General features: G+C 48.0%; 3 protein-coding genes across 3 annotated transcripts; all 3 read right to left on the bottom strand.

Moving 5' to 3' along the window:
• Positions 1 to 1,718: 1,718 nt before the first annotated feature.
• HO133_004725 (uncharacterized protein) lies at positions 1,719 to 3,409 on the bottom strand (the record flags this gene model as incomplete). Its single annotated transcript, XM_037295639.1, has 4 exons — positions 1,719 to 1,878; positions 1,947 to 2,113; positions 2,169 to 3,284; positions 3,344 to 3,409. 4 exons carry the CDS (start codon positions 3,407 to 3,409, stop codon positions 1,719 to 1,721), a joined length of 1,509 nt encoding a protein of 502 aa, XP_037157640.1.
• A 1,587-nt stretch (positions 3,410 to 4,996) lies between these two features.
• Positions 4,997 to 7,013, bottom strand: HO133_004726 (uncharacterized protein; the record flags this gene model as incomplete). The annotated part of the gene is made up of 8 exons (XM_037295640.1): positions 4,997 to 5,180; positions 5,235 to 5,564; positions 5,624 to 6,126; positions 6,177 to 6,299; positions 6,350 to 6,469; positions 6,525 to 6,620; positions 6,669 to 6,780; positions 6,829 to 7,013. 8 exons carry the CDS (start codon positions 7,011 to 7,013, stop codon positions 4,997 to 4,999), a joined length of 1,653 nt encoding a protein of 550 aa, XP_037157641.1.
• A 1,514-nt stretch (positions 7,014 to 8,527) lies between these two features.
• On the bottom strand, positions 8,528 to 10,886 carry HO133_004727 (uncharacterized protein; the record flags this gene model as incomplete). The annotated part of the gene is made up of 2 exons (XM_037295641.1): positions 8,528 to 10,485; positions 10,544 to 10,886. 2 exons carry the CDS (start codon positions 10,884 to 10,886, stop codon positions 8,528 to 8,530), a joined length of 2,301 nt encoding a protein of 766 aa, XP_037157642.1.
• Between the last annotated feature and the right edge of the window lie 1,944 nt (positions 10,887 to 12,830).

Consider the following 12,830-nt stretch of genomic DNA (forward strand, 5'->3'; position numbering starts at 1 on the left):
ACGACGTTGTATATTAGATTTAACGAAGATTTTATTAGATTAACGCTATATACGCACTTTTCTTCGTTAAGAATTTAAGATTATACTAATCTTATTACTTTAAATTACTCTCTTTTAATCTTTTATAATTTAATTCTTATATTATAAAGCGAATTAATAATGTGCTTCTATTATAACTTTTATAAAAGATAATTTTTTAATAGTTTTATAGGCTCGAAAATTATTATATCTAAGTACTTATAATACTATTATAAATAAGATCTCTTATTTAATAATAAGTATAAAAGAAATCTTTTTACGACTATAGTGGTTTTTTTATATAATATCTAGAATTACACTCTTAAATATAAATATAATAATTAGAGAATATTTAGATCTAGACTTATCTATAATATATAATATTAAAAGTTTTTTAGATATAATAAAATTATATCCTCTATTATAGACTTATTTCTAAAGTCGATTAATAATTTAATAAGATATTTTAATAATTATAGTAATAATTTTAGTAGTAATCTTAATCTCAATTAAAGTAAGTACTTAAATTTAAGTTTTATTATTATAATTAATACTTTAAGTATTAAATATATTAATAAAAGATAATTAAAATAGAGAATAGTAAGAAGATTCCTATTTATTATACTATATAAACGAGATTTATATACTAAAAGTCTTTATACTCTCCCTCTATTCCTCTACGTTATAACTAGTACTTTAATATTATCGCTATTATATACTCTATTAATATCGCTATTATATATATACTTCGCATATATATACTTCGTATATATATACTCTATATATATATATATAGCGTCGCTATTATATAAAGCACTAATACTTATTAAAATAAAGAATAATGATACTATTCATGAAATTTGGAAGTATACCAAGCACTCAGCCCTACCTGGACCCTTGTCTTGGCATGTCCAGGACTTTTGGTGCCGACCTCCGTACGTGACGTCTCTTTCATAGGTACAGAGAGACAAAATGCTCTTATGTGGTGTTGCGAGCCGTGATAGTATCGCCATTCGCCGCTACCATCTCGCACGGCCAACAGGCGAACCATGGTGCAAGCGGCCTGGTCAGATGCAGATGATAAATGCCATGATCCTGTAACCAGAAGCGCTCATTTAGATTTGATCTTGGCGAAGATAGCCTCCGAATCAACCTTGTGGCAATTGCTCCATAGGGTCTGATCGTCCTGCGGGCTTTCATCTCCGGCTGGAACAGCGTCCGCTGGGGTCGTTTCCGAGTCAAGCTGATCCAGCTTTCGCTGTGTATCAGCAACCATGATGGAAGATATGGAACGCAAATACCCGTGCGCCCGGGCACAGTGTAGTCTCACGATGATTTTCTACGGATAAGGCGGATGCTCAGCAATGTCGCACAGAAGAAGGGGTACAAGGGAAGGTCAACCAATATGGCTGAGCTGTCAGGCTAGGGTAAAGCCATGGCAATGCTTGGACTGATTATAGAACAATCGATCTCGACTACAGATGGGCGACAAATAGCGAAGTGATCAGGAAAAGTGGTGTGTGCGGTAGAACGGTCATGGATGGAGAAGAGACTGGAAAGCAGATGATGAAATGGAAACATCTTCCTGTACATCAACCGTAAACCAGTCTCATAGTATAGCTATCTGCAAGTTCTCGTGGTAAACAGACCTCCCCCCCTTGACGCCGGCGATCATACATCCTTGTGGACGTTATTTCAAACTACCGGTCGGTCCTCTCTGTCATCTTGACCAATAGTGCAGGCTTTTCCCACAGCAGAAACGCAAGCTGGTCAGTCCACCTCTTGCTTGCTTCGCAGAGCTCCATGTCGAAGTGCCAGAGCATCCGCGCGAGAATGCTGCGCATCTCGGCGTACGCCAGACTGTGGGACAAAAGGTATTAGTATTAGTCGGAACAATTGCGGCAGGAGGTCGGAGGTTCAAAGCTCACTTCTTCCCAATGCAATTCCGTGGACCGATCGCGAACGGCTGAAGTACCGCTCTCTGGTCGTTTGCGTAGACTGGATCGTCGAGCCAGCGTTCCGGTATGAAGTTTTCGGGGTCGCGGAAATTGTCCTTGGATCGATAGGCCGACCAGTGGTTAACTCCTACTGTGGTCTTGGTGGCCTGGTCAGCGTTGTCAATCCGACAGATGGTGTCTGATACGGCTCACATTTCCCGGGACAAAGTGACCATCGATGACATTTCCTTGCGCAAGTGTGCGCCTGGGGAGTGTACTAGGGACTGGAGGGTAGAGTCGCAAACTTTCTTCTATCACGGCATTGAGATAGGGTAGTCGAGTCACAGAAGCAAAGGTGATGTTGCCTTCGCTTTGAAAAGCGCTGCGGACTTCGTCACAGACTTTGTCCAGAGCCACCTTGTTCGTCAAGAGGTAGTAAGTAGCTCCAGACAAGAGTGTCGCCGTAGTTTCGGACCCTGCTAGTATCAAGACGGAAGCATTTTCGTTGAGCTCACCGTCTGTCAGTCCGCTTTCATCTTTGCGACGCAGAATATATGACATGAAATCTTTCTTTTCGACCTTCTTTGCCATTCTTCTCTGCAAAGCCACTTTGCTGTACTCCCTATGCCTTTGTCGAGCTTCACCAGCTTTAGGGGAGAGCCTAAAAGCGCAAGAAATCAGGGCTCCGAGGATAGGGTATGCGTTGCCGATTGCACGTATATTCGTTGTCTTGATGCCCCTGAAGATGTTGGATATCCAGAAATGATATTCACCGCTCTCAAGACTGCCGAAAGGTTCGCCGAGCGCGAGGTCGCCGACTATGTCGAAAGTGGTGAAGTTGTACCATCGGACTAGGTCCACCTCGCCCCTATTCGGACCTTGAATTTGAGCCTTCAGCCTTTGTATCAAGAGATCGATGTACCCCATAATCAGCGACTCCTGTTCCCGCATCGCCCGTTCAGAGAAAGCAGGGGAAAGTAGTCCTCGTACTCTGGCATGGTCTGCGTCGCCGATGATACTAGTGATAGATGGAGGTTGATTCTTTTCTTCCAAGGCTTCCCTGTTCTTTGGCAGCTGTATCCGGCCAGGGCGGTGTCCGTGGATGTCTTTCCATGCTTGAGCACTAACAAACGACAGTGTATTCGGGTTGATGCGGACTACATGACCGTAACGATCGTGGAGTTTCCTTGTGGACATGTTTAGATTTCCCAGCCACGTAGCCCAGTAGTACGGAATGAAGGTTGCTACGTGCAGCTTGGGACCAGGAAACTTTGCCAGTGGATGCCAGTAGACGTTGTAGGTGATCCGACCACAGAGATAAAGAGCCCACTGGAGCAACATCAGCATGGACGAGAGTGCACGCAAATCATGATTATAGAATCAGATACCAGTGTTCCAAAGGCAAGAATGACGTGGGTCACAGGCACCACAGGGACAGATTCCATGAAAACCATGCTTGACGGAACTTTAGCGTTTAATGAAGACATCTCTATGGTGTGATTTAGGTTGAGAGTACGCCAGCAACTATGAAGGTCAGATAGGATGAAGGCGAGGATGATAAAACAGTGAGGGATGATGGACGATGGACGGTGCAGAGAACTTCTTCTTTGTACGAGGACTTCGTACGAGGAGACTCGGACGACCTTGCTTTCGGGATAGAGCCGAGAAGGATACTTGAAGAAGCAAGACGGTCGCCACCTGGATGCGCAATCGGATCATGTGTTCTAAACGCTGCAGTCGTCATCCACTCATCAAGTCACCTATCATGTGTTCAAAAGTCGCCAGTAATATTATCATACTTAAATGCGATGATGCGGATGCCGTGGACCGAGCATTGCCCGAAAGCGGAGAATGTGCATCGATACTGACATGGAAGGCCCGTAAACAGCCAATCATATCCAACTATATCCCACCTCATGCCTCGTCTGGTTTCTTTATTCCTTTCACCCCGCAGATCGGCCAAATACTTGCAGGAAGCCGACTGGGATCCGCTAGGCACCGAAACACTGGGAAGGAATGATGGATGCATTATCCACTAGGATTCCGTCCCGAGAAAGAAAAGGTGGACATGATGAGCAATGCAAATGCTCGACATATCTCTCGGATGTTGTTCATCCGTTTCCAATGAATGTGGTAAACCCTCTTGAGTAATTGAGTAGAAATAGTCGGATACGTTTCGACCCGTTCATAATAGCCAACACTTCAATCCTCTGCAGCGACAAACTCCAGGAAATAAACGTGTACCGAGTGGGAGTGAGTCTAAAGTTGGATAAGGTCTTCGTAAAGATCTATTCGTTCAGAAGCACAGTGCAAGTCACATGAGATATGTTCGACTGCACATGGATTTTGTAGAGTGGGGGGCTTTATTCCACCGATTTTCCATAGAACCTGGGTGCGCTGGCACCTGATATGGTACAGTACATGAGTCCTGCCTGTAAGAGCTTGGCTCTTGGCAGTCCTTCCCGAACCAGCCTCATCAGCCATGACTCTAAAATCACCAGATTCCACTGATGAGATCAGTGCCAGGCTCCTCCACAATGACCCGAATCCGACTTGGCGACGCAACGCCGGTGAGTAGTGATACTATACCGATCCTCAAGGAACCGGGCCACGGGACTCCTCTTGCCTCCTCTAGGGTTCAAGGGTACGTACGCTTGGAGGGATCTCCTCTCACTTCCCCACACGCATAGGGTTCATGAAAACCATACACCCCGTCCCTCAACTAAAACAACATTACCTCCGAGAAGCGACGCTGACCCCACACCCTTCTATGGGCACTCGGTAGCGAAACCACAGGGCAAACTATATTTCCATATCCCAAAGTATGGGATTCTTACAGATTCATATGCAATGGGGTATGAATCTGTAAGTTACCATCTACAGGGGTATGATTCTATAATTTATCATAGTGGCCTGGAATTGCGATCTAAGGGTCTGCTTTCGAGATTTGACTACGCCTTAGGAGATGCAACTTGTGACTAGTGATTTCGGCTCATGACGAGGCTTTCGCACGGTTGCTCGGAGGCAGGAGGCCGTAGTAGCTAATGACTTAGACCCGCAGCCATCATCTCCTCCCTGTAATGCTGATATCTACCAACGCTTCCTTGTCTCATACTCTGCCCGTATCGAATAAAGAAAAATACCGTGAGAACTTGCGCTAGACCCGCGAACGCGGCGACGATGAACGCGTTCTGGAGTCCCATCCGGGCGACCCACGGCGTGATGCTGCCGAGTTTGTCAGAAATTTGCCCGGGTGGATCTGTTCATCAAATGACTCACCCGTAACCGATTGCAAAACTCATTGTGTTGCGGATGAGAATGACAGTCACCATGGCTTCGCCACTCAACTCTCGGTATGAATCGATGCAGTAGCTGACGGAAAGTTGAAGCCCGACGGTGTTGGTGAAAGCAATGACACCCATGGCAAAGATCAAGCCGAACCACTGTACGTCGTGCGCAGCTCCAACGCCCCAGAGGATCAGACCCGCGGGAACGAGAGGTACGGATAGGCTGAAGAGCCAAAGACGGTACTCGGACTGCATGATGCCTCGGTTTCGTCTCGCCAGCTTAAGAACGAGCCAGTCTCCTACGCCGCCTGTGTATAACGATCTGGACTCGGGGTCAGCGGAGTCTACGGCTAAGGGCCAAGTCTAATGAGGCGGAGTTACCCGAAGGTCATCCCGATCAAGGGAGAGATGTAGGCAAGTCCAACAATTGAGGAAGAAAATCCGTATGGCTTTCCCGAAAGGATGAGTGAAGCTGTGCCATTGAGGACGTTGAACCAGACGAGATTAGATCCGTAGGAGAACCCAGCGTAGAATATCACGGGGAAGCTTAGGAATATGAGCGGCCTTAGTACCATGTCTTTCAACCGATTTGGGTACCGTAACTCCTGCTTGTCAAAAACCTTCAGCTTGTGGTGGAATGATTTTCTCCTCGGCACATTATCAGGTCTACCTTCTTCATTGGTGACTGTTGACACATGCAACTCAGTATCCATGTTGTGTTTTTGAACAGCATCATCTCGTATATCCGATTTGTGGATTACTGGGCCAACACTTCCATTCTTCTTCATCTCGTTGCCAGCAAGCACCTTGCGGTGATAGTTTGTTTCTTCCATGAAGAAAAACAGGAAGACGGAGCTAATGCCGCTGAGGATTGCGCACCAGTACTATGAGGATCAGCTCAAAGTGGGGCTGTACTCATCAAAAATCCTCTCACCAAGACCCACCTCCATCCTTGTCCCTCATTGATAAATCCTGCAAAGAGTGGAGCGAGGAAATCACTGCCGATGAGGAAAAAGCCGTAGACCGCTATGTAAGTCCCCCTTTCGTGTGTGAAATACTGAAAGAATCAGAATGTGAAGCCAAGAGCGTTTTCACTAGGTGACATGCAATATCTGTTACGGATATCTCACACAAGGATTCAACTGGAGCCCCAAAAAACCCTTGTAGCAGCTTGCTGGCAATCCATTGACCATTGGTGTTCGTATAGGGCACCCATACCATGATGGCCTGTACTAAGCGTTAAATTTGAGAACCAAATGAATCGAGTTGGCCTGGGACTCACTGCTGTTGCGAGCGTCGAGATTAGATACACCGGTCGCTTCCCATATTGTAGCGCAAGGGGCTGCCAGAACAAGCATCCCCACCCAAACAGTAAAAACTGCGATTCTTCAGCATCGAAACGGCAGAGGCACTGAACTTTGCAGACCATGTAACCTGTCCCTGCATTAAGGTCGTTCAACGTCAAACCAGTATCATTCTCTATGGGCTCTAGGATTGAGTATATGGCTGCGGAGCTAGTGCCGATAGCGAACGTATAGCTAGTCAGAAGCATTAATATATGATACAGAAGCAGGTGACATACGTACATAGCAATGCTTACTGTCGACAGCAACTTCCGTTTAGCCGACCAGTTCAAGGGGTCGTCAGGGTCGTCAGACGGAGCTGGGATCAAGACAACATCGTTTTGACCACCCGACGCGTGCTTTGCCCTTAGAGTACCTTGTATGTCCACTAGGTGTATAGTCCCAGGTACGAATGAGTTCTCCGCCATATATCTGATTTGTTCGATTGGAACTTTCAGAGTGCGTTCCTTAGCAGGAGCCCGCCGTTAGACAAATTTGGTCGATGAAGAAGCTGCAGGGTAGAAGCATAATCTTAGGCGAAAAGTGAGGCCAGATGAAAAACTTCTTTCTCAGCTAAAACATTCTAGCCTCAGATGGAGAGTTCGTGGGTCACAGCCAAGCGAAGCAAAGTCACAAGGGTAGTCAATAATAATCTAACTGCTCTGTACAATACAATTGATCGTGCATACTTTATGTTCTTGTGAGCAGGGCGCGAGGGATTAAACAGGCGCTATCTCCGCGCCTGTTCCATGCGCAATCCTTGGGATGTTCCTAGCCGCTCCATTAGCATACTCTCATTGTCAGACAGCCTGCAACCTTCGGTCATGCAGGTGTGGGTAGCGAAGATAAGACAATTCAAGGGATTACGCACCAATCAGTCTGACCCCGCTGTGAACAGCAGAGAAGCTAAATCTGCATAATTTGCGTTATCACTCATGCACTGTAATCTGGGCACCTTGTATGGCGCGCCCTTATCCACGGCTTCAGCGCTCCGTTCACGTTCGTTGGTAGTCCTGAGCTTTGTTCGACTCTGGGGGGGTTGAATATTACAGAGACCGCAATCGACTCCGGCAGACAATAGCCAACGGTACCCTAGTAAGAAGAGTTGATGCGCTCTGAATGCCCTGCCTTGCTTCATCATCCCAGATGTTGCAAGCACCTTTCAGGCAATGTAAGCAAAATTATCGATCCCCCATCCAGTCTTTTTAGTTGTTGACATCTTGACAGGATTGGAGGCATTTTTGTGAACATGGAGCATTCTCAGCTTCAGTTCCAACATGGTTGAAGTCCGTTGTTCCAAGGACGATCGGGCACCAGCGGCACGCCCCTAGCTCCCAGTAGCCAATGATACCTTAAAGATAGCACCAATAGCGTCGCTCTCGGTAGATCCTCCACCTTCTCCCCATCCTGCCTCCATTTGCCTGAAATACTTCACTACATGAACCAGATACCTGCATGGATTGGAGTTGGTTAAGCAAATCCATGGGATGGGTCGCACATACATACTCAGATTGATTCAAGTCTGTATTCCGCCTCGTCTTATCCGCGCATCTACAGCAAAGGTTTTCAGTTGACTTGTAAGATGCCTGTTCCCTGTTCGATCATCATTTGCGATATCGAAGAAGGCTTTCATGATGAATTCTTTTCTCCTAACGAACTATCGACATTGCTGAGACTTTGAAATTCCCGAAACCCGGTATGAAATGCCCGACTCAACCCTCCACCAAACACGTGCGGCTTTCATGACGAACCCTGATCCAAAATCAACCAATCTCATACCCGCCCCTTCCTATCCATGGACTGACGTCCCCAATAATCAACGACCATCCTGCCACGTTACCCCATGGCAGTCTCCTTCATCCCACAAACAAGCTTTGTGCGCGTATCCAACAATACCAGCATCGCACAGCTCGGTGGGAGTCCTCTCCGTCCAGCGTTCACCCTACTCTGGCGATCGCTTCCTCAACCCTGCCGCATTCCGCGGCACACCCCGACGTGACGACCCAGACAGTTTGCAAACTCCGGCGAATTTGGGACCCAGAGGACCTCTGGCGGAGGTTGTCTTGACTTCGGATGTTGGCGGGGTTGGCACTTGCTGCCCCTGATCAGGGTCGTCTTGCTTGGCCTTTGGATCTTCTTCTTCTCCCTCCACGCTGGCGTTCAGGGGACCCGTCCTGCTCATAGGCTCTGGCGATGGCGACGGCGATGGCGACGGCGATGGCCCTTGCTCACGACTTCGCTCTGCGGACTCGATAATCTCCCCTTCTTCGATCTCTGATCCGCTACCATCCTCCATTTCCGCCTTGGAGGATTCGTGGTTTTTAGAATCCTCCGCGCCTCCAAAGCTGCTGCTAGCGTCCTCCTGCTTTGGCTTCGGCTGCCGACGCTTTGTAGCGCTGGAGATATCACCCATGATTCCGAGAAGAGTATCCCCATTTGCGTTCACCATGCCTCCATCCTTCGTAATCTTCGGGAAGCTTGTTGCTTTCACGTCGTACGTGAGGTCACCGAAGTTGTTCTTCTTGGTCTTCTTGCCTTTTTGACTACGAGATCGAAGCTTTCGGGGCTCTGGCGGCGGGGCGGAATGGGAATCTCTTTCTGGGATGCCGGCGCGTTCAGGTCGTCCAGCCTGGATGTTTCGGGCGGTGACGACCTCCCGGTACATGTCTCGTAACTCCTCCTCAGGTCTATTCGTGGACCGAGATAACAGTGCCCAGTTTCCGATTTTATAGTCTTGGACGTAAGCCCGGAGATCTTCTTTCTCTTCCTCAGTCCAGGGTCTGTCAGGTAAGCCTGTGGATGTGGGAAGATAGAGATTCCTCCACTTCCCGATAACGGTCCACACGCCTTGCCCCGAAACGCGTATGTTTGCACACTTGGAGTTGATACCGTGTGCGGTGTCCCACTCTTCCTCGGCAGGGAGTGCGGTTTCTTCTGAAGGAGTCTCCTGGCCCATTGCCTCCTCTTCATTGGTGGGGCTCTCATCCTCGACGGAGGGTCGCTTGTGGAAATGCATTCTTGTGGCATCTTTTTCGACCTTGGCGATTTCTTGTGTCTCGCATCTCGAGCTGTCCTGATAGCCGAGGGTCGATTCGCCATTGTTGGCAACATCAGTCTGGCCACCAGTGATGTACTCTTCATCACTCTCACGAACCTCCTCTATTTGCTGGTAGAGGCGTAGGCGCTTTCGTGTCGGCTTGGTCTCACCGTCCTCGGAATCATCTTCAGGACTCCTTGCTCGCTTCCTAGACTGCTGTATCTCTGATGTCATGACTGCCTCAACGTTCTGGGGAATTTCGGCAGCATTGGCATCCTTTCTAACAATCCCTAGGATTCCATCCATACGCATTCGCTTCTGCTGTGACGGGAACTCTTCGTCTTTTGCGTCGTCTTCCCAGTCTCTTGCTCGCTTTTTTGATGGTGTAGACCGCGTTGATGCAAGTGGCGGATGTGGGGAGGTAAGTGGTGCCTGCGTCTCTGTAGGGAGAATGGTGGCGGTACGAGAGGATGAGGCATCTCCTGTATCGGCGGGGACCCCTGACATTATCCCCACAGACTTTGCGGCCAGCTGCATGAGTTCGGTCATGTTTTCAGGGCTGCCGCATTCTTCTTTTTCCGCTTCTTTTTCCTCCTCATGGTGACCTTGGCGAAGACCTTTGTCTTCAGCTCTGGATTCTCCAAAGGGACCAACTTCTTCGTCGTCCCTCGACTCTCCCGAAGGACCGATATCGTCGTCCTCTTCTGACTCTCTCGAAGGAGCGATCATTCCGTTATCTATCGCTCTCCAAAGGGGCCGGTCGACCTGTTCATCCCTCGACTCTCCAAAGGGACCAACATCGTCTTCGAGTGTTTCGTTCCGCGGTCCAACAAGACATGGTCTCTCCAACGCTCCCGGCAACACTACACCTTCGTAAGCGTACCATCCCACGTCATGAGAACCAGCAAGGAGCCAACTTACCTCCTCGTCCCGTAAACCCATGGGTGTAGTCCATTTTGAAAAATGCTTGTTCGACATAGCTAGTTGCTATCGCATTCAACCTTGCTGCTCCAAACTCGCACACATCATCTTCCCACCCATCAAAGGGGTTTTCTTCGATCTTCCCAGTACTCCGGTCCTCGTAGTACTCGAGCCAGTCAGGAAGGTACTTTTCCACCCGTGCCTTGTGTCCTGACCAACAAGGTCTGGAATCCCACTTTGTGTTGCTTGCCACTTGTACATGGCCGTTGTGCCGTTGACTGGGATCCGCAGGTTCTGGCATGGTGTTTGACTGTAGCTTTGCTTGAGTTGCTGCTGTGGTCATTTTATTGGATTCTTGTCTTGTGGATGAGTGCGTAGTTGAGGAAGTCTGAGAGAGTTGAGAGGTTGGTGTCGAGGGGTTGGTGGAATGAGAAGAAGGAATTGTTGAATGAGGTATGTGGTGAGGTGTTGGAGGTGTAGATGTGCGGGGTACCGAGGATGTGTTGTCGTTTGCACAACTGTGATGTAGCAAGAGTCTTGCTAACGAGACACGCAGTTGCTGACGATGATACTGTACTATCCAGGTTGCTTTGACAAGGTGAGAAGTAGCAGTATGTATGGTCTGTGGATGTTGTGATCGTGGAAGAGCGATGTGCGTGGTGTATCAGAGCTTGGTGCTGAAGAGATTGAGGTGTTGTTGTGTTGACAAGGAACGGATGTGATGTAGCTGGAGCCTTGCTGATGATAGAAAGAGATGCTAACAGATTACTGTACTATCAATGCTGCTCTGCACTTTGAATTGTACCAGTATGTTCCTGTTGTTGTGTAACGATGGAGGAAGAAAGTAGGAAGATCAGAAAGTGCATTAAATACCCATGCCAAGAAAAAGATATTGCAATTCACTTCGAAACTTTTTGCCAGTCCCATTGACAGTCCGTGTTGAATAGGTATCGGTGTTGAGAAATCCTGAAGGAACGATCATCCCATTGATGTGCTCGATCGCGTTCAAGAGTATGCTATATTTGCTTCTCAATCTTCCTCGAACATAAAACCCACACATCTCCCTCCGGCATCCAGTCGCCATCCATAGCCAACCAGCCAGTATATATGTATATTAAGATCCGTACCTGGAACAGTTAAAACACCTACCACCTACCTCCCCTCGTCCTCGTTCATCATCCGAGGCGTTTCTCTTCAAGATAGCCGCGTCCGCGTCCGTCACACTTGGCGCGGAGCCAAGAATGCCAAGACATGAAACAACTCCGGGGGAGCGAAACACCAAGGCAAATCCTAAACTTAGCCAACCTCCTTCCGGTTTCACCGACATGACACTTTGAATTTTAGCTTTGGTGTGGCTCGAAGTAAGTATTGTCAAGTGAGATTTTACAAGTGAAGGCAGGCTGTCCGCGAGTGGAAGTGCCAGGCCGGAAATTGAGAAACATTCCAATGCGGTTTCTCGTGCTGCTCTACTAATAGCAGCACTTGGCGTATTGGAGGGGAGGGAGTGGTGATGCTGTTGCTGATAACGATGCCAATGTTCTATGCCAGTACTAGAAAATTATGCCGCGACACGGAGCGCGCAGGTTGCAGCATGAAAGAAACAGGCAAGGACCTGGAATCCAAGGACCTTAAACGTCATGGTAAGCTTGAGCGTTGTGAGTGCTCTGTCGATCACGTCCTTGCGCTTTCCTATTTCCTAGGCATCTTTCTTGCAAACTGCGTCGGCGAGACTCTCTAGCTCAAGATACCCGGCCGCACCTTCCCCTCCAACATTGGAGCACAAACGACAAGCACTGGCTGGATTGTATCCAGAGCGTTAATGCTACGGTAATAGTACCATACGTCCAGTTGATGACTTGGAGACTGGGGTCGATGTGTAAGAAATTCACTCACGATGAAATGTCGAAAGTGGCGATGCCGATGAGACCGAGGGTGAAGTGGTCGGTGAAAACTCTGATAAAGGTGAAGTGAACGGTTGCGGGATACAAGGTGGTATAATGTGTATGGTCGGTGCAGAGATGTGAGTCTGTGATGGTGTGAGATTGTAGAAGTCTTCAGAGCGGCAATCTGCATGAAGCCCAGAATACGATGAGAACGATGACTAATTAAGAGGGCTCTACGTACCTACTATGTGATCCGTCTACAATAAGAACGGTATCGAACCAAAAGCCACGCAACAGCAGCAGTGATTGCTCCCAGCGCAATGACAGCGAAAATCGCTCGGCTTCACTTCCAAGGTAAAAAGTAATATGTGACCAAAGTCGGTCATTCCAGTTATCGCATCTAG

This window comes from Letharia lupina, assembly GCF_014066315.1.
Source record: "Letharia lupina isolate WasteWater1 chromosome Unknown contig_2, whole genome shotgun sequence".
Classification (NCBI taxonomy): Eukaryota; Fungi; Ascomycota; class Lecanoromycetes; order Lecanorales; family Parmeliaceae; genus Letharia; species Letharia lupina.